Here is a 21477-nt window from a genome sequence, read left to right as displayed (position 1 = left end):
AATTTCGCACACTTATACTCAAAGGAGAAATTTTTCATATAGGAGGAAAAAACTATTTATCAGTTTTCTTTTCTTAAATAATTTTTAAATTTATACTATATTCTAAATTTTATATTTTATATAGTAGTTCTTTTTTTTTCATTTTATATGCATTTTACGCGAAATTGTGGGTTAAATCGACATTTATTTTCTTATTTCTTCACATTTTTCCTTAAAAAATTATTAGATAGGTATTCTTCCAGATTCTGTTTAGAGAAAATCTCATAAAATAACATTACATAATTCAATTTATTTTTGTGTCTTCTGATTATTTTTATATTTCACATTTTTTGATATTAAAAGCTATTTCATAGCTTCAATTAAAAAAAAACATTAAAATAAAATTGCAATTTGAGAGATTTCCATGAAATTTAATTAAATTTCGGTTTTATTGAATTACATTTCATTTATGAAATTTTCTTCAAATTATTTTGTTTAATTTCAAAACTTGAAATAATATTTTTAAACAATAATAATTAGATTATCATTAAAAATTAAAAAAAATTAACTGACTGAATTTTTCATAAAATTATTTTTAAGTATTTAAAATTTTTTCTTTGGATACTATTTTAGCGTCAAATATAAAGGAAGAAAATAAGAAAATTACAATCTTATGAAGAGTTTTTTTTTCTTTACACCTATCCATTTTTTTATTATTTCATGAAGTGTTGCACTTCCATTTTCAATGTTTTACGGCAGGTACTGCTTAATAAAAATCTTCTACCACAAAAGGTACATTATGTTTCTTCTAGTATGTACTTCAATATTAGTAATGACACTACAATAGGATTTCATCTCGATTCTTTCTATTGTTTTAATCTTCTTTTAATGCATAATACAGAGATAGAAATTTAAAAAAAGGAACAAAATTACCAAAATTTTTATTTTGTCTTTTTGATCAATGATTTTCCCCTATAGTACATTATAAGTGAATGAAAATTAAGCTTTTATGTAAAGCATATTACATATTTGGAAAAAAACTGAAATAGTAGATTAAAAAAATATTAGCTAATTTGGAAATCTTTTTTTATCTCTGAAGAAAGTAACGTCTCTTTTTTTCTAGACACACTTTCTCACCACGTATTTAGCACCTTTTATACAATTTATATTTTTTGTGTTCGTCAATATCATTTGATTTTCTTCTCTTTTTTTATATTTTTAACTAACTTTTCCCGCTTTTTTCTTTCACATTGTATTTATCATAAAGCTAGGAATAAATTAAATTTTTCAACTATGTACTTTAAAAACCGACTTTTTATACATTTTTTTCTGTCACTTCTCATTGTATGTATTACTATTTTTATTGTTTTTTACTGATATGCAAATTTAGTTTTTTATCTCTTTTCCTTTTCATTTTCTTTAGTAACTAATTATAGTTGTTTTTTCTTCTTCTTTTTCACTATGAATAAGCCGACTAGATAGTATTGAATACTTCTCGTGATTTTATTTGTTATTTTAATCATTTCAATAAAAAAAATCTTTCTAATTTCTCTCATATATTTGTTTTTTTTTAAATAATAACAATAATAATGTAAAAATATCTTCAGTGTTAAATGGACGACATTGAGTTTGGAAAACAATCACTACATTATACAAAAAAAATTAATTTACATTCTAGAAAAATAAAAAAAATTATGTAAATGAAAAAAGAATAATTTTCTTCAAAAAAAAGTGGTAACAAATCGTAGAAAAATTATATACTTATAGTAGGTTTTTTATTATATATAGGTATATTTTTGTAGCATTTCTCTTCATGACTATCAATGAAATTTATTTATGAATATTTTTGTTAATTTTTATGAAATGTCTACAATATATTTTTTTTATAAACAGGTCTTACATGCTCTGCTAAAATATATCCTAGTCTATGCTTTATTTAATATGTAATGTCTTCTCTAAAAGAATATAGTCCTATGTATTTTTTTCTTCATTCTTATTTCCTTTAAATCTGTATAATCGTATTCAATACGAAGCAAGTGAAAAAATAAAGTATAAACTATCTTAAAGTTTGCCGTAAAGGTAAAATCCATCTTTACAGTGTTTCCTATTCCTATTTTTTTATTTCCTTTTTAGTATCTTCTTCGTCACCAAAGTGTGTAGTTTGTAAGACTCAACAGTGTTTTCTAAAAACTTTTTCAGCAATCTTTTTTCGCACTTCTTTTTTTGTAGTTTAAGGAGACGGCAAAATTTTCATTTACGTGTTTCAACATTTTCCATTTATCATTCTTTTCACATTTTTTTTGGTTTTCTTTATGCATAAAAAATCTTTTACACCAATATTGTATGTAAAAAATTATTTTAAACTTTTTATTTAAAAATGTAAATAAAATTATTTACATTTTTTTTATTTATCAATTTCTCTTGCATTTGTAATTGCATGTAGTTAGTGATACATTTGGTGGGTGATTCTTTTCTAAACTCTCTTCATTTTCATCATTTTTTTTTTTTTTCAATTTGAAAGATTTTTTTCTTTACTACACAGAATCAACGTTTTCTTTCTGTTGCAATTAAAGAAGATGGTGAAAAAAAGGAAACTAAAAATCAACAGACAAAAATCTATATGACACGTGAATTTTTCTATCATTCTTTCTCCAAAGTTACTCCATAAGCGGAGCACCACGAAAAAAGAAACCATCGATTTATTTCTGCTCAATTCTCACTTTATTTACCCTGTGTTATGTTTTTCTTTTACGATAACTTTGTTTTTTTTTCGCATCTAATCAATTCGAGTCACTATGTAGAAAAAAATGATTATAACCATCATCCCCCAGTCGATAACAAGTGTTTCAGTGAGTTAGTTATCCAATCGAGCAATCCCCCAAATAGATTGCCGCACGCTCCATTATGTACACAATATATTTTATATTCATGTATTTCTTTTCAATAAAAAAGTACAAAACATAGTGTAGAAAAATAAATTATGTGGCAACCGATTTTGTGTGTCTATACATTGTCTAGTTTGCGACTAAGAGATGCTGATACGGACCTGCATTGCTGTAGAAGGAGTTGAGACCGTCGAGGAGCTTTGCGCTATCGCTGGTACCGGGAGATGTGCCCTCGGCGCTCTGGGTGGATGTGGCAGCTGCATTGGATGGTGTTGCAGTATCCGAAGTGCCACCAGCCGATGGACTACCCGTGAGCCCACCAGTACCACCTACAACCCCCTGCTGACCATTTGTCAGACCACCATTGCCATAGAAGTTATGTGGCTCCTGGTATGAATTGAATTTGCCCATTGGCGATGAGTACATATCCGGTGGGTGAGCCCCAAAGTGCCCAGAGTCCCCGAATCCACTGCGTGGACCTCCAAATTGGGGATACATGCTCATGTTAAGATTCTGGAAGAAGTACGGATCACTACCGATCCCCAGGGTGAGTGGATTCGGAGAAATAGAGCGCGATGGGGAAGCTGGTCCAATGGGGCCTAAGTGATTCCCGTTGGTGCCATTGTGGCTATGCGAATGATGCAGCTGCTGCTGTTGCATGGCACGTTGCTTAATGTAGTTTGAGAATTCTGTAGGGGACATCCTACATGGGAATTGCCTAAGGGTAGAAAAAAAATCATAAAAATTTTATTGAATATAATACATAACGAAAAATAAAATTCCAATACATATGCTTACTATATAATAGGTATATAGAACCCCTTAAGACTAATTCTAAGATTTTTTTTTGTTTGGAAAAGCATAATTTTTAGAAAAAGATAAAAATTCTCTTTCGGTCAATCATTTATCTGACTTTTAACCATAAGATACACAATGAAAGAATAGAATTAGCCAAGGAATTAACAAATAATTTGAGATAGCTCAGAGGATTATCTGTTAGCTATTAGCATCCCCAGAGATAAGCATTTCGAAATAAACCCTGCCAATCCTTCTATTTATAGTATTCATAGAAAAGGTTGCGTAAAAAAAAACGAACAATTCAATTGGAAACATTCAGGGGGTGAACATCACTTTCCAACTCCTCTGAGTTAAACAAATATAGAACTTTTAAATGCCATTTTGAGACTCTTTTAGGATTAGATAGAATTACTCGGATTAATTGGCATTTATTGCGAAATCTGCAGTGAATTCTGTGAATTGCTAAAATAGACCCATTTCTGTAATTAATTAATCTTGCTCTTCTCCCATTTTGTGTTGGTGAGAAAAAAACAAAGATGATACACACAATTAATATCATCTCGTTCAGTTGATAGATATTCAATTACCCAGAGCTCTATACTATTTTTTTACCCCCCTAACATTATATTTCCCACGAGGTAGAATTGATGAAAATGATCAAAATTGCCCCCAGACATTCAATATCTTCTTGGAATCTCACAAAGAGAGAGTCTCTATTTCCGCTCATTCCATTCATTTTTTACTCGTAAAAAATAAGGTGGGAAAAGTTCCACATCCTGAAATTCAACGGAGATTAAATGCTTAAAATGGATTTTTATTTTTAGACTTTTTAGACCATTGAAATAAAATAATTTTCCTATTCAAATTAAAATTGTTTTTTTAATCTTTTTTTTTCTATTTCTCTCTAATTTTTTAAATTGATCTGTAATTATTTATAGGTTGTACAAGGTCCTAGATTAATTTATTATACATTACTTTAACTTATAACTTAAATAACCGACATTTATTTAAGCCAAAAGAAAACATCGCAAATTTTAAAAAAAATAATAAATTTCTTACCTGTTAGCCCTTTTAGAGCTTGTCTTCAATTTGGTGCTGCCAAACTTGGTCTGAGCGAATGTGGCCGTAGTGAAGGTGAGTGGTGCCTGGGTACGTGGCAGGAATGACGGAGCACCGTTTCCGAGTGCTGGACTTGTTGTCAGAGCACCATTCTTGAATGTTGGGCTCCCAGTGGATGTAAGGGGTGATCCATTGGGTGATGTCTTTGGACTTATACTGAGTGTGCCGAAGCTCGAGTTGACCGCATCTATAGGCCGGAAGCATTGTGCCTCTGGATTGAATGTTTTCGTAACTTCACGATCAGCTGAAGAGGAATCCTCGTGATGTTCACTGGTTTCTGAGAAAAGAATCTGCCACAAAAGGAAAGGAAAACATAAAAAATTTGCCTAAACGCATTGGATAAAAGAATCTTACTTTGATGGCTCCTTTTTCACCAATGCGATAGGACACCTCTCCAGGATCGACCCAGACAGCCAATTCTGATGGAAGATTCTCGAGGATATCATTGATGGGAATACCACTTTCTCTGGCTGCTCTATCGAGAACAGCATCAGTAGGGTCTCCTGTTTTCAAGCAACGAAATGCAGAACCCTATACCAAGAAAAAAACTCATATTCTTAGCAAAAAGGACTTTAAAAAAAATCATTCTTCCAATGAAGTTCACCTTGAAGGGTTTTTCCGGGTACCAGTGGCCTTGAAATTTGTCCTTGAGCGCCTTTTCAAGCTCTTCGCCAAATAAATTCACACGGCGACGTGGTAATTTGTTGTACAGGTAGGATATGACAAAATTGAGTGCAACTTGAATTTCTATATGCATCTTTTGCTGTCAGCAATTTGCAAAACGCGGGTGGGTGGGTAATTCAATCACAAGCAGATGTTCTGCCAATTTTACAATTATTTCCGCCACAGCAATCGTATACGATCACCTTGTCTGGATTTTTGGTCTGGAAATAAATGCAAAAATGTACTGGTAAGCTGACCAAGCTTACGGGAGCTGTGTTTCTTTCAGTGTACCAATTTTATGAGAACAAACTAGAACGCGAATTAATTTAAATACGCGCAAAGTCGGGAAAAGTTGAAAAGTCATACCCTAAGAAATATTTGGAAGGCCATATCTCGAGAACGGATCCATAGATTTTCGTAAATTTTTCTTTGTTTGAAAGGTCTTGAAATCAGCTATAACATATCGAAAAATGAAAAAAATTTATGTCGCCATTTTCGAAAAATTCGAGTTCGAAATTTTCGAAAACTTTGTTTTTGACTTTAGCGCCTCTTGCGGTCATTTCTCGAAGTTGCAATGTTCTAGACATTTGTAGGGTTTCTCGAAACCTTTCATTTGCGCTTGAGTTGATCAAGATCGGACTTGTAGAACCCGAGATATGACATGCCAACTTTGGAAGGCTATATCTCGAGAACGGATCCATAGATTTTCTTCATTTTTGGCATGAAGCTAGATAATATGGTCAGCTACAACATATCAAAAAATGAAAAAAATTTATGTCGTCGTTTTCGAGATATTCATCGAAAACTCATCGAAAATTTTGTTTTTGATTTTTGGCCCCCTAGCGGTCACTTTTGAAACTTCGGATGTTCTAGGGAGTTGTAGGGTTTGTTGAGAGCTTTCATTTGAGCCCGGGTTGATCAAAATCGGTCAAGCCGTTTTCGAGTTATGGTCGATTTTCGATGAAAAATTGTGGCGGCCATATTGACTAAACGGCTTAACCGATTTTCAAAAATAAGGCATCGTTGGAAAGGTCTTGATGGCCCCTACAACATATCAAAATTTCAGCCCTCTAGCTATAATAGCGGCTGAGATATAGCGAAAACAAAATTTTGAGGTTATTCAAAATGGCGGACGGGGGGGTGGGGGGGTGGATTTGACCTCATAATCGGATTTCTTCAGGTCGATATTTAAACTTTTCCGTTTACCGCAAGTCTCTATCTATTACGGTTCTCTTGCAATTTAAGTTTATGATCCGGCCGGACGGACGGACGGACGGCCGGCCGGAAAAATTTTTTTTTTGGCGCATACGTTTTTTGGAATGTGGGGACCCTAATTCGTGCTCATCCCAAGTTTGAGCCCGATCTGACGACTTTCGATTTTGCTCGGTACACAAAAGCTGTGTCTGAAAGAAACACAGCTAAAACGTTTAATAAAATATCCATGTGTCATGTACCTATATTGAAATCTTTATGGTCTTTATGAGTGGAAATGAACTTTTGACATGGAAATTGTGCTAAATTGATTTTTTTTATTAAAGTTATTTTTTATTAAATCTTTAATAATAAAATCAAAACTATAATTTGGTATATATTTCGTAAACAATATTAATTTCAAGGTAGAGCTTTTGAGAGTATTTATCGTATTTATTGCCACTAAAAGCCTTAGTTTAATTTGCATTTTATCATTGTAAAGCAAATCTATAAAAATTTTAATTCTTGAATTTCAAAAATAGCCAACAAAAGAACTAAATAGCACTCGCACTATTAATCGCAAATTGCCCTCACTTTTCTCTTGTTTAAACTCTTTAAACTAAATTTTATTGCTCAATTATAGGCACCACATGAATTGGATGGAGTTTAAAATTAAACGATAAAATGCTGCGAAGTCTTATCGTCATCGATTTGTGTGACTGACTTAATTAAATCTCCACAGAAATATATATAATCATTTCCTGTTTACCCCACTAACTAATATGTCAACTATCTACTATATATACATGTGAAAATACTTGCTTAATTTCTCTGCAAATACGTAAGAATTTTATGCAATTAGATTTTTGGCAACCTCATTTAATTTTATTTATGTATCAGTAGTTGCATAGAAAAGCCAACGAGCTTTCAGTACAAAATTTTAATGCTATAAAACACTCTGGAAATTGCATCCTTAATTCACATAAAAGGTCAAACTTTAATCCACGACAAGACTAAATTGTTTATTGAGGGTAATCCCTCATTAAGTGACTCAAAGCCACTAAATTGTATTTTATTCAAACTTTTTTTTTTTCAAGTTAAAAAAAACTTATGAACCTCCCTGTACAATACGACGATTTGGAAGTTAATGCTGATGCTCTCGGAGAGTCATGGGTATACACATTAGAATTAGCAAGTACAAAATAAATCAATGAAACAAACAAATATTCATCCTGCATTACTTGGACACCATTCAAAAAGCCATCTCATGCTATTTAACTATCTATGTTTCGCAAAGTGGGTCACGTATGCTGCTCGCAGTGTACTTTTTTGTGAGACACAAACAGCACAAATAAAATGTATGTCTCTCCACCATATGCAATTTGTTGAAGAAAATCCAACATAAAATTCAATTTGGTGTACCATTTCCCGCATGTTATCCTGGAAGTTTTTGTTTTTTAAATTGCATCTCTGAATTAAAATTAATCACAACACTTCAAAAAATTCCTTTTTTTTTGTATAAAACTTTTTGCTCATAATAATTTTCAATTTGTTGCTTTGCCTCACAAACAGGATGTGAAATTTTCTTTCAAAATGGGTGCTATTAAAAAGTTTAACAGAAAACATATTGAAAACATAACCATTTATTTTCCTCTCTTCAAGGAAAAGAAGTTGCAACGAGATAGCATAACGAGGAAGAATTTAATTAACCTATTAATTCAATGAGTATCTATTATAGAATATTTTTTACTCAATTTTAAAAGCTCCAGATTATTCTACTCGACGTAAAGAATTGTTTTAAGAACGTGCCTTATTATTAAGGAATTACTGCGGTCAGAAAGTACCTATATATACATGTACTATGTGTATATACATGTATACGATGTGTATATCACTATGCTGTGATATGTATTATGAAGTGAGTGGATTTGAAGTCCCTCTACATTTTCCTTTCCTGGAAATTTTATTCTGAGCTAGTCCCAAAATCCCAAATCTCATTCAATTTTCATTAATGTATTTACGTGTGTATGTACATTTTGTGACTTGGGCAACAATTTTGTGAACTCTCGCTATCGATTGGCGGTGTAGTAAGCAATCAGTCTTTTCTCGAGGGGGGTACATGATGTCAATTTTTTCGCGTGTAGGAAGTACATTTTGGTTCCTATTGACTCATTCATTGAGGTAAATTTAATTTTATGTAAACGTCAATTGGCTCTCTCTTGTCGCTAGAATGCTATAAAGTGGACGTAATGTATATTTTGTATATCTTTTCATATATACTACCTATCTGGAGCATTTGTAAATCAGTGTCTCGCATTTTCTTTTTGAAAAATAAAATACATACACGTACCCTTATCAATTATGCTGTGTATTCCCCCGTGTGAGGTGTAATCAACGTTGATTTGGGAATGTTTGAGTGCTACATAAGAGTGTTTTCAATGTATATTGCGCAGCTTGAGAAAACCTGGTGACTTATTTTCTTATCACGTATATGTATGATAAAGTAATTATCATTTCGCGTGATCCAGGTACTTAAAAAAAACACGATAAACCTCGACGTCATATATAAACTTCTGAAGGTAATAAGATTGTTTCCATATATACTCCAAATTCTCGTGAGGCCTCCATCATATAATCTCTCGGGAGCTTTTTAAAATCGCATCTCCCTAATTGTGTTTTTTTTTAATTGAATTTTCCACCAGAAGTGGGGCCTATACATACAAAGTAATGCGGTATGGAGGAAAAGAATCGTAATCCGTGGAGTTCTAAATTGAATTTTATTGAATGAAGGAAAAAACATTGAATAGAATCGATCGATTTTTCTTGAATATATCAACAACTATTTGAGACATTTCCCATACGAAAGTGGACTATTAGCGAGGAGCTATTTTCAGATTGTGCTAATCTAAAAATAAATTTATGAAACACTTTCAGAGATTGAGACTTCTCTCACAAATTGTAAAATATTTTGGCAATCTGCTGTAAATTTAATTTGGTGCGAAGATGTCTTTTTTCCTTGTTTTCCCCAATTATTTCTTTTGATTTACAAAGTTATAAAAAGGGACTTCCCTGAGAGTATATGGCCTTTTGCCTATATGTACTTAATTTGTGCCTTTAAAATGGGGTATTTCTCACAAAAAGTCCCTCTTATCTCGAAAATTTCGCTCTTGATGTCTCGAAAAAGTCTCAATTTCCGCACTTGATGGGAAAATACCATCAAAATAAATCGTATTTGACGCAAAAGAACCTTTAAAGATATTTTCTATGGCAAGAAGAAAAGATCCTTTTACGATTGAAAACTCGATAAACCCCTTTTTTGCGCAAAAATATCCTATTTATGAATATCCCCAAATTTACGCGATATTTTCTTCAGTTTCACTTTTCGTCACCTCACATGACTAAGAAGTTTACTGATGGATTTTTTTCTACAAGTCAGTGATAAAAAAAAATCTCAATGAAAAAACGAAATAATGGAAATCTTCTGGTTGTTTCTATGTCGTATTTACTTCCCCGCGCGCACGTTTGTCACATCAACTTTTGCGTAAAATTCTCAACTTATTGTTAAATCTTTCATATTATAATAACTATGTAGTTTATTACAGTAAAGTTATGTAAAATCACAATTATGCTATCGCACAGAAAAGCACTTTATGGAAAGTTTTATTTTTTGAAAAACAAACAGTAAAAAAACAAACAAATAAAAATAAAGGTATATTAGTATCTATTTCCAAATAAATTACCTTTACAACATAATGGAAAATTTTCTTTCATTCACCATTAAAAAGGAAAATAAATGAATAAATATGACAAATTGTAATCTCCACCGCGAACTAACTCTTAAAAAAACAGCGCGGTATAACAAGATATGGTGGAGGTTTATAAATGGAAATCACCGCTTAATTATACAATTGGTGGCACATTATACAATATATAGCAATTCGAGTTGAGATAAAAATTAAATTTATACTGTAAACACTACGATACTCTTCAATTATCACTTTTGGCCTCAATGTGATAATAAAAACTTGTAGGAGGTGCAAACTCACTTAATGACACACTTTATATTCATGAATATTGATTTACATAGAATGTTATTTTCACGTTCATATCACTAAACATGAAACAATAGCTGATATGTACCTATATATGTGATGTAATGTAGCGTCTCCATGGTCTCCTATTGAAATATCTAACACAGGGAGCGAAAGATTTATCCGCCATATCTTTGCATCGCGGCAAATTATTGTGAGAAATTCAACAAATGTTGTCTTTTATTAATATCACGCGATTTCCCCTCTGAAAAATGCCGCAATGATGATTTTTTTTTTCTTAATATATAATTTATATTTCCTAATCTCAGTTCCTCTCTCAGGAAATCTATGAAAAATTAGGTACTTTAGCACGTCAAGTGCATGGATGTATGCAACCTTAAACTTCTCAAGTCTCAGGGTGTATCACATATGTTTTTGAAATTTATATAATTGTGTGGAAATTATACAGTGAGGTTTCAAAATGATTAAGAAATTCCATACAAATCTTAAAAGCTGTTAAAACAAATTTAAAATTAAGAAATTAATTTCCTTCAAAATCTTATTGGATTTATCAATTCCATTTAAATGAAATAAGAATCATTCGCCGAATTTTTGGGCACTCTACTCTGTATATAGTTGATACTGAAAATTGAATCATTTTATATATAAAAATTAATCTTTTTATCGTAAATATGACATTTTTTTTATCCCGTGATGTTTATCATCTCAAAGAAGTGGTGTGATTCACTTTATAGAATTATTTCTCAATCGTTATCTCTCGTACGAATTGCAAACAAAAAATTGTGAAATTGCACAATGAAATATTGTTGTTCATCGAATATAATACATTGTGATAGACATTTTATAAGATAGCCTTAATAATGATGAGTAAAATGCTTTTAGCTGTAAATTAAACCACTACATCTCACAAAACACTACTCATCTTGATGAGATACAAGATTTTAAAGAGTGAAGGATTCTTATCTTGATTTTATTATTCTTTATAATTTATGAGATGTCACAGCATAACGTAAAAATTAGGCAAATATTTTATTTCTTTACTTTTAATTCGCTCTTCCTCAAATCAATTCTTTTTTCTGATTTTTTTATAGGAATTATGTATGTATATTGTTAGTTGTACTTTTTACATAACACATACCCTTAAAAAAGTCAATCATAACGCTTTCAGTTATATTGAAAGAGTTGGATTTAGTAAACCTGTGCAAAATAGAACTTCTTTGCAAAAATTCTTTAAGCATTACCAACATGAAATTTTGCAATAAATATTTCTTTATACCTATAGCATCTCTGGGGAAATTTCAAATAAAAATATTTCATTTTCCACCAAAATTTTCAAGTCAAATAAATCTTGTCTTGAAAATCCTTCTTGCGCACACAAGGAGTTTATTCTCATTAGAGATGGAAGAAAAATGGCGTATATAAAGCAGGAGAGATTTCCATTGTGGGGGGGTATTAGAAAATATGGCATCAAAAGGGGAATTAAATGTGAAAATAGGGCGGAAATATTTTAAAGAGGCACCTCAGCCTCATGATGGATGGTTGGATAAAGTTTTTCCCACTGCAAACTGGTTCACAATAGCAAATGGGTGAAAAATCAATAAAATCTGGGGCAGTGCTCTAGAAATGACACAACACTGCTGCAGTTTAATGTGTGTGCTGTGTGGAAAGTTTCACGGTGGTAGATGGAAATTGTATATAGCGGGAAGCGCATCGGGTCTTTGGGCCAAGTCGGAAAACTCAGCTGACTGCAGCTATTTTCAAAGGAGTAGTTTGTGCTCTCCCTTTATACAGATGTGAGCAAGTAATGTTACTTCTCTTCAATTTTTCATTTCTCCCCAATACATAGAGAATCCAAAGAAAATCCTCAAGGGTGTGTTCTACATTATTTTCTCGGAGAGAACTTGTATAGAGTTAATTTTTTGAATTTGCACAGATTGCAACACCGACTTTGTGTATCAAAGTGTGCAAAACACTTTATTTTCACAAGAATCTTTGTTGCTAAATAATTTTTAGATTTTGTTCTTAATGATTTTTTCTCTTATAAATTACGTAACACATCTCACCATGAGGAAATTTCATGAACAGCTTAGGGGAAGCTTTTATGTTCATTTTTAGTCAAACTTAATCGCAAATTAGCATGAGTTAAAACAACTTTTTGAAGACGTCGTAAGAATATTTTTAAAAATTAACAATTACAATCTTTTTTTAACGGAACTATATTCATAAATAGATACATTAACGAGTAAACATATAAAGAACTTCTTCAAACATGCTTGTATGTATTTTATAGTCTTACGAAACATTAGATAGACGGTGCTACAAAATAATTCAATCTTGTCGAGATTTTACTCTGGAAAATCTCTGTAAAGTTTTGCGGTGAAAATAATTTACTCGTGACATTGGATTGTGTCACTTGGGTGAAATAGCAATTTCTACGTGACACGATGGTTGTCAATAAAAATGCACAAAATGTTCTTTTTCGTCGTGCATGGTGTATATATAGCAAAATATTTTGGCACTACCAGAAGCAATTTTGCAGTAGCAAATTGTACAAGTGCGGTATAGGAGTGAAATATTTTCAATTTGAAGGCTCTTGCTCCACCACTATTGGTTGGTATTTGATGCTCTTTTTGATGCTCTTTTGGGCATAGGACTATGCGGTGGCTATGTGGATGAATAATTTAGAATTCAGAGATAGAGGATAAACTGTGGATGAATAATTTAGAATTCAGAGATAGAGGATAAACTTCTTCCCTCTTTCTTTTGGGCGTCTCTGCTGGCCTTCCCATTTCTATATGTATACCTATATACTTATGTACAGTATATAGGTAGCTATATCACCTGAATTCACTCACATGTAGGTACATAGCAAAAAACCACAGTATCATCACCTGAAGTCGCAGCACAATTGAGTGTGGCGATGGCATTACATAAGTGACGAAATTTCAGCACACACTGATAAAGAACAATTTCATATATGAAAGCCATGGGGTGGAAAAATGCTTAATTGTGTCATTTATTAAACTGTCGCAAAACTTGTACACGATAAATAGAATGAGAAGGAAGGCGAAAAAAAAAGTTGAGAGACACACGACAACTACACTAATCTCGTGAAATATTCTACCCAAGGTTACAAATTTTCTATATAGAGTTACCCAGCGACGTGCTAGCAATCATATATATGTTTACGCTTAAAAAAAATACCACAATAGCCATTCGTAAAACTCTATCAAATTTCCATTGGAGACAAATTGGACGCATAATGTCACATTAGTCATTATCCCAGTTATGGAGACAAGAAGACCGCATAGCAGTTGAATAGTAATTGTATATTTTTACTTTTTTTATCTTACAGCATAAATATTTAACTTTGCCACTCTGCTTTGGGAGCGCACCTTCAGTTTTTCTGCTAATTTGGCGCGAAAGCCATATAGCATTGAGTTATGTGGACAAAAGCAGATATTTCCTCGAAAATCTAGATTTAATGTAAATTCTTTTAGCACCTCCATGCACATGGAAACTCTATGAACATATTTTCTGCTGAAGATGACATCGCCCTGAAAATCCATTATCGATTTTTCGCTAAAGCACTAAATCAAGGTAAATTGCCTATCTCCTCTCACAAATCCCTTTACAAATCCACTACACATGTAGTTATAATGATAATATGAAAAGCTATCGATTAACACGAATTTCATACAAAGCATATAAATCATTTTTTGGCTTTTTTTTTGGAAATTAAATATTATCCTTAAAGTATAGAATGTTTATTATCTCCTCCACGTGTGCTGACTTTTGTTCTCTGGAGAGCTTTTTTTTTCAACCATAAAGTTCTATGTGAGCTTTGATTAATCTTAATAACATTAATTACAGATTTTTTATGGTTATATGTGACACTCGAAATTTCAATTCTGAAGGACTTTTACGATTCATAAAAAGGCACAATAAAAAAATTGTCCAAGTAATTCTGTCCTACCTTCTAATTACTTCAAATACTCCATGTTAGCACCTCCAATTGAAACTACACTGAGAGATGATTTATCTATTGTAATTTCACAATGAAAAGCAAGCGAAAAAAACCAGTTGGAGAATTTATAAGTGCGTCAATGAGGAAAGCCCCGTGTAAATTTTAGCACTATTAAATCAAAATTATGGAGCAAAGAATTTCTATATAATGGTTTTGACGTAGAAAAAACATGCGTCACTGTCTCGAAGAGGTAAAAAATATGTTGCCTACATTCAAATTAAATATTTTTGCACGGTATCTTGCGATGGAAATTTTTTTCATTTAAATTTTTGTTGATAAAATGCTGAGATGGAGGAGAATACACACGGACAATCCCAAAATGAGAGCATTGTCACGCAAAAGTGTAACAGCCTTGAAAAAAAAGGTATTATTTTGTCATATTTCATTAAACAATTTGCGCGTAATCGGTGTGGAGAAGTACAGCATTGGTTGTGATATTTGCTTCTCACATTTTAGTCTCAATAGTGATTACGCAAAAATAAGATAAAATTTTTGTATTGTATGACAACCCATCGACGTACCACATTATCGATATAGTGGTGGTGGCTCTTAGCGAAAAATAGTGCGTAATAATATTTTTTTTTTTTTGACGAAATGCCGTGCAGAGAAAGGAGTTCAAGAGAAAAATAATTGTAATTTTCTCTCATCAACTTCACTTTCTGCACAAAAAAAACGTTGTAAGAAAAAAAAAATATATTCCACAAATTCTTTGTCTCTTAGAATTTTTATGACGACAGAAAAATATATATTACGCTAAAATACAAGACGTTGATTATCATCTATTTTTGTGTACACACAAATATCTCGACCACAAGTAAAACTGTCGAGAAATGTGTAAGACACTCATATCTTAGCTCTTATATATTTGCCTCCTTAAATATACATTATATGTAGTGTACATACGCTGATTTTTCTCTCTCTTTAACTAACCACTTTTTTCGACTTCTCCTACGAGGATTTGAGCAAAAATTAGAAAACACTGCCGTTTTATTTCATTTCTGCGACGACACAAACCATTTCAGTATTACTTTCTGAGTGAAAATTCATTGAAGAAAAATAGTTATTTTACTTTAAAAAAAAAATTAGTTGGAATGCAAAGGACTTGATGCCTAAAAGGAGCTTTTTGAATTTTAAAGAATTTGAAAACAAAGAAAGGAAAAACGTAAAACGGACAATAAATCATTAAAAGCTTTGTCCTTGATTTTCATCGTGATTTTCCTGTATTTAATATTAAGGACTCTTTTACACATTCTCTGCCCAAAGTCCTTTTACTACGAAATCGAAAAAAATACATCACACGAATTTTTACCTCATCTTCGTACCCTAATTACGTCATGTAATGTCGTAAACAATTGAATGTATGTATATATATGAAAAAAAGGAATATATTAACGCAAACACTAAAAGTAGACCGAAGAGGAAAACACGAAAAAAGGCAGGAAAAATAAGAAAAATGACCATGGAATATGTTATATTTTTGGATTCAATTGATTCCAATTTGGAAGTAAACAAATAAATCGGTGGGATTTACAGAAATTATGAAAGCACCAAATTACAGGATATATGCAGGAACTTTCATAGTAAATTATATAGCACGTAAATTACCTCTATGAAAGTGACTTTGAAATGAAATTGTTATTTCAAACCTTTGAGAATATGGAATAATTGTAAAAGGTAAATATATAAAGTTGTGTTAGTTGAAAATCTGAGAGCTACTGATGTTGTTTATACACGGATTATTCCTGGTCATAAATATTTGTTATTACCTACAATATATTACTGGACTAACTTACATTCAATCTATTCTAAAAAGGATATTTTTAATGGCTTAAATGCAATAAATAATTAAATGAGATTTTATGAATTTCACATAGAATTTGAGCTTTGTCAGCTATATGTAGTTGGTATGTAACAACTACTGAAAGGGGCTTTTAACAACTTAGACTCTATTTCTGCTTTTCCTATCGTTTTCCAATTTTTAAATCATAAACCATGTTGTTGACTTGACTCTACTCTCGAGATTTTTCATTCATTCAAATTAATACTTGGCAAACCCATCGATTTGTGGAAAAAGCATTAAAGTTTATGACCTCTATCTTTTCATAGTGCTTCCTATTTACAATTTCATTCTATTTATTTTCTATTTTTTTTTCTTTCTCAAAAGAACTCCCTGAAACTCAAGCATTTCTCACACCCACACTACTTTATAACATTAAAATGAAATTATCAAAAAAATGAATTTATTAAATGGAAAACCATCTTCTGTGAAAATTAAGATGGAAAATTGTGAAACCAAAGAACCTCTTTGGCTTTGGGGTTTATCATTGAAAATAAATATGGAGAAACCAAATCGCGAAATACATAGATTCATGTCGAATAGGACAACATTATGTAACGCGAAGACCATATGATATTATTTGAAAGAGGTTTCAAGAACGTGAAGAACTATTTTTGTGCTGAAACACATACATGACAAAAACCACCGTACAAAAGCAGCAGCTTCAATTGGAATTGTAGTAATTTGGTGTGCAAACAGTGTGAGCTGACTTTGAGTGTTTGGCGCCTCGGAGAAATATGCGAAACACCTTCAAGTTCAATTGATGTGGAAGAAAAGAGCATGTTTAGTGAATTATTACCATTTTGCACCAATAAAAGTGAATATGAGCGCGTGCATCCACCCAGCGAATGTTATGCTATTCCATTGAGAAATTATTTTGCGAGTCTCCACCATCAATTAATTATAGCTCAAGCGTCTCCATTGACCTCTACCACCATATCAAATAGCGTTCTTCCATATGAAAATCATAATTCGTTCAATGCACCGCCGTCACATGTCACGATGTTGGGGGTGAATTCCTCACACAGTCAATCCTCTCGTGCTTTTGACAAAATACCCCTCTTTTGCTGGGTTGGCCGCAGGGGAGACTGTGTACGTACATGAACATATGCAATGGGGAGTGGCAGGGAAATTTAATTTAAATTCATAGATCCAGATGAAAACAAAATACTTTGTGGATTAGCAATGCTTCAGTGTCCGTTGCACTGCTTGCATTTTATTTTTGAAATGTTTCACCTTCAAGTCACCCCCACGCTCATTGCACCCTCTGACCCCGGGGGTGAAAATACTACTTGTACGCCCCCACTACTCATGCTCCTCTTCCTCGCATTACATCTAAATGTGCATCTACTGTCGCGAAGTAGTTCACGACACAACGAGTAAAAACTAATTTTATCACTGAAGAGAAAATTGTATAACAATCCAAAGAAGAATATGAGTGCAATTTATTTTTTTAAACGACCTTATTAAATTCTTAATATTATTATGTTTCTAAGTCCAAATGGAGTTCTATAAATTTTTATTTACAATAACTTTTGTCATTTCAATAAATTTAGTATTTATTGTAGTTCTTAGGGAAGAATTGAGAAGAGTATAAAATACGAACTACTTATTATCTTTATTTTTAAATTTCAAATAATCTGGGTTCAATTCCCCCTCCCCTGAAAGCCAATTTGCTCTTTAGTTTTTACGACATTTTTTTTTTTTTTTAGATTATATTTATTTCAACTGGAATCCTTTTACATAGAATATAATTTTACAAAAATAAACAAATGCAAAGGAATCCAGGATAAGAATGGCAAAGCTTTGCAGCTGTTAAGCCATCTGAGTCCAGCATAATCACAAATTACAATAGCATTATATCCCTCACCAATCCAGAATATTTCCAAAAAAAGAAAAAAAAAAAGCTGTCCTACAAATTAATTTCAGAAAAAAAAAATAACATGAATCAAAGAAAATTCTCCAAATCATTAACAAAAAATGTCCAAAAGTCCAAATTTTGGTATTTAAATTTGCAAAGGAGTTTACTCGTTCCTACATGGGAAACCTCTTATTAAAAAAAAAAACAATCGAAAAATTCTTTCAAAAAAAAATTAAATATGATATCATTATTGTATTTTTTTAATTTTTTTTTCGTGCATTAAGCATTATTACGTAAATACTTCTGACAACGTGTTCTTATTCTTCCTTTATTAAAAGATACAAAAAACACAATGCTGACGTCATTGTTTTCATTTTTTGAACAAATTATTGTTATCCTTTCTGCATCTAATCTCAGAGAAAAATTGGGAGCTTCATGACCAAAATATGATTATTTTCTGAATTTCTACAAAATTATGCGTATAAGAAGTGTTTCTATACAAGTATAAGTAAACTCCTTTGCAAAAAAAAAAACATTTATCTTGTTGTTTTCCCAAAAAAAGTCGAATATTTATTTTCATTAGTGAAGATCATCATATACTTTTTTACTCCATCAATATTAAATTAAAAGACGATGTTGATAGTTAAAACGCAGCTTCCAATTAGCACATAATCATTTTTCAAGGCAAAAATTCAGAGTTCTTACGGAGAGCAACGCATTTTGCTGCTAAACAACAATCCAGACCTCTAATAAATGAAATAAAAATAGAATTAGGGAGACGACCTTGACTCTAATTGTAATTTTCTCTCAGTGCATCTTTCATGCTCGCCTGATTATTTTCCTCTTGCGCAATTTAAGGTATTTTTGTCCACCGAAACATGGCAATTCAATTATGGTAATACAACATGTGAAAACAAATTGATAAAACAAATCAATTTGTGTTAGAGAAAATTGCCTAGGATGAGGTAACATCATGAGTATTGTGGTACATCAACGACATTGCCTCTCAACTGGGCATGAATGCGACGGAAATTTATGAGGAACATTGACAAAAATTACAGGCACATTTTATCAGTCATTCAACAATTATCTTTTCCGGTACATTATAGGCACACTATCGTACTTCTAACTATCACATCTACTCTATATATCATATCCAACTAAATTCGTACAAACTCGCATAAACATATTGTTGTAGGCATCAAGCTGTATAGCATCCAATACAGTGTAGAAAAAGCGAGAATTTGTACTTGAAAAACTATTTGCTTCAATTGTTAAGAAATGGATGCTCTTGCGAGATTTTATGATATTGTGAGAGCCAGTAGTTGGTGTACCAGGCTAGTAAAGATAAACACACAAAAAAATGAGACGACATGGTTTACAGACAAATAAATGAAAACTGTGTACACATATTGAATTCAATGTCATTGTGAATAATTACATTTTTTTCGTATGGAGCTAGAAAAAAAAAGAAACATTTAATTTGATTAAGAGACGAGAAAAATGTCACGCTTGGATAGCCCAAGATAATATTTCGAGATTTGCCCTTGAACTGATATGTAAAAAAAAATTCACCATCATGCACTGCAATGGCAACATATTACGTTTTTATTCTCTCCACTACAAAATCAACCTATGGAAATCAATTAGCTAAAATATTGTGTATGGAGTTGTACGTATAGTATGCGAAACTTATCGGTTGCATTTTTAATTTGGTGAGAAGTACCAATTAAGAGTTGCAAGTGAGATTAAAATTCAAAACTATTGTACAGAGTTAATTGAAAAGAACAAACCTATTGATTTGTATATGTATGTGGTTGAACAATGCATTCAAATTTAGCACAATAATTCCAAAATGAGTGAAGTCTTCTCAAATTGCCTTTTCCACTCTCTATTCACAAATGTAATGAATGGTATACAAGTAATTTGATTTATTACTTACAATTTGTATTTATTGATCTTATGATAAATCAGTTTGTTCTGCTATCAACATAAATCAACAGCACTCTCCCGATATACTTTTCTTTCACTGCAGGATTTCAGCCAAATTTTTTTATCTTGTCGTTAGAGCTGGGATTTTATTTAATTTTCTTAAGATTTTTTATTTTTATCTTTCAGTTTTTTGTTATTTTACTAAAGTATTTTTAGTATAGAGACTTTTTATTCTTTTTTTTTAATATGCGTTTTTTTTCGCAAATATTACAACAGAATTATAAAAGTAGAAAAATACAAAAAACACTTTCGGTTACGCGTATTTTACACTCCTTTTCTCATTTAAATACAATTAAAAAAAATTAAACGTCGAAAATTCTCTAAATTCACTACTTTTATTATCGAATTACTTTCTCTCAATCTTCCTTGGAATTCCTTTTATTTTTTTTTAAATATTATTTCATAACACACACTTTGCTTTTACTCTTTTTTTATTTATTTATTTTTTAATGTAATTTATTTCTTCAACACTGTTTGTTCTTTTTTATTTCGTTGATTGTGGAAAACTGTGAAACTGAGATGGATGTCCCTTTTGTTTTATGTGGAAGATTCAACCGAAAAGAAAAATCAAACAACTTTTGGTCACAAATTAATAAAATAAAGAAGAAATCGTGTTGAAATGGGCACGAAAATTAAGATGCTGAAGAAGTGTAAAAGGGAAATTTGTGATAAAACTCGACGCAACTGATTTGAGTGTAATTTGGGTTTGTATTTGAACTGGAATATTGGCTCTATTGTTGAGGGTAACTTCTCCAAAATTTAATTAATTTTGTAAGTAGTAAGAGCGTTGCGTGCGTTATATTCGGTCGGTTGACGATACAGTATTGAGAAGAACTCCCATGTCGATACCCGCTTTTAATCTCCCGAACGCGTCGACGAAAGCTTCTCGGTCAGATTTTCGTTTGCCACCGAGCTGGTAGTCTCTCTCCCAAGCACGAGCTTTTCCGCTTTCACCATCCTACTCTATTTTCCCCGATACACCGCCGTCAGTGCTCGTTCGCCCTGCCACGACCATACCAACACACATAGCACACACCATATCTATTTACGTGAATTTTTAGGAAACACACGGC

General features: G+C 31.9%; 1 protein-coding gene across 1 annotated transcript; it reads right to left on the bottom strand.

Moving 5' to 3' along the window:
• Positions 1–1561: 1561 nt before the first annotated feature.
• On the bottom strand, positions 1562–21240 carry LOC129790284 (protein Tob1-like). The gene is made up of 5 exons (XM_055827724.1): positions 20355–21240; positions 5386–5665; positions 5136–5312; positions 4722–5071; positions 1562–3582 (listed from the first exon to the last, which is right to left on the bottom strand). Exons 2-5 carry the CDS (start codon positions 5536–5538, stop codon positions 2994–2996), a joined length of 1269 nt encoding a protein of 422 aa, XP_055683699.1. The 5' UTR covers positions 5539–5665; positions 20355–21240; the 3' UTR covers positions 1562–2993.
• Positions 21241–21477: the final 237 nt, after the last annotated feature.

Source organism: Lutzomyia longipalpis, chromosome 2 (genome assembly GCF_024334085.1).
Source record: "Lutzomyia longipalpis isolate SR_M1_2022 chromosome 2, ASM2433408v1".
Classification (NCBI taxonomy): domain Eukaryota; kingdom Metazoa; phylum Arthropoda; class Insecta; order Diptera; family Psychodidae; genus Lutzomyia; species Lutzomyia longipalpis.
Note: the sequence above shows the minus strand (reverse complement) of the source record. Positions and strands in the feature narration are given on the sequence as shown.

Coding starts and splice junctions, on each gene's coding strand:
- LOC129790284 (XM_055827724.1), bottom strand. CDS start 5,538: ATGCATATAGAAATTCAAGTTGCACTCAATTTTGTCATATCCTACCTG. Junction 5,313..5,385: donor ACCCGGAAAAACCCTTCAAG/GTGAACTTCATT, acceptor TTCTTGGTATAG/GGTTCTGCATTTCGTTGCTT. Junction 3,583..4,721: donor AGCTCTAAAAGGGCTAACAG/GTAAGAAATTTA, acceptor TTCTACCCTTAG/GCAATTCCCATGTAGGATGT.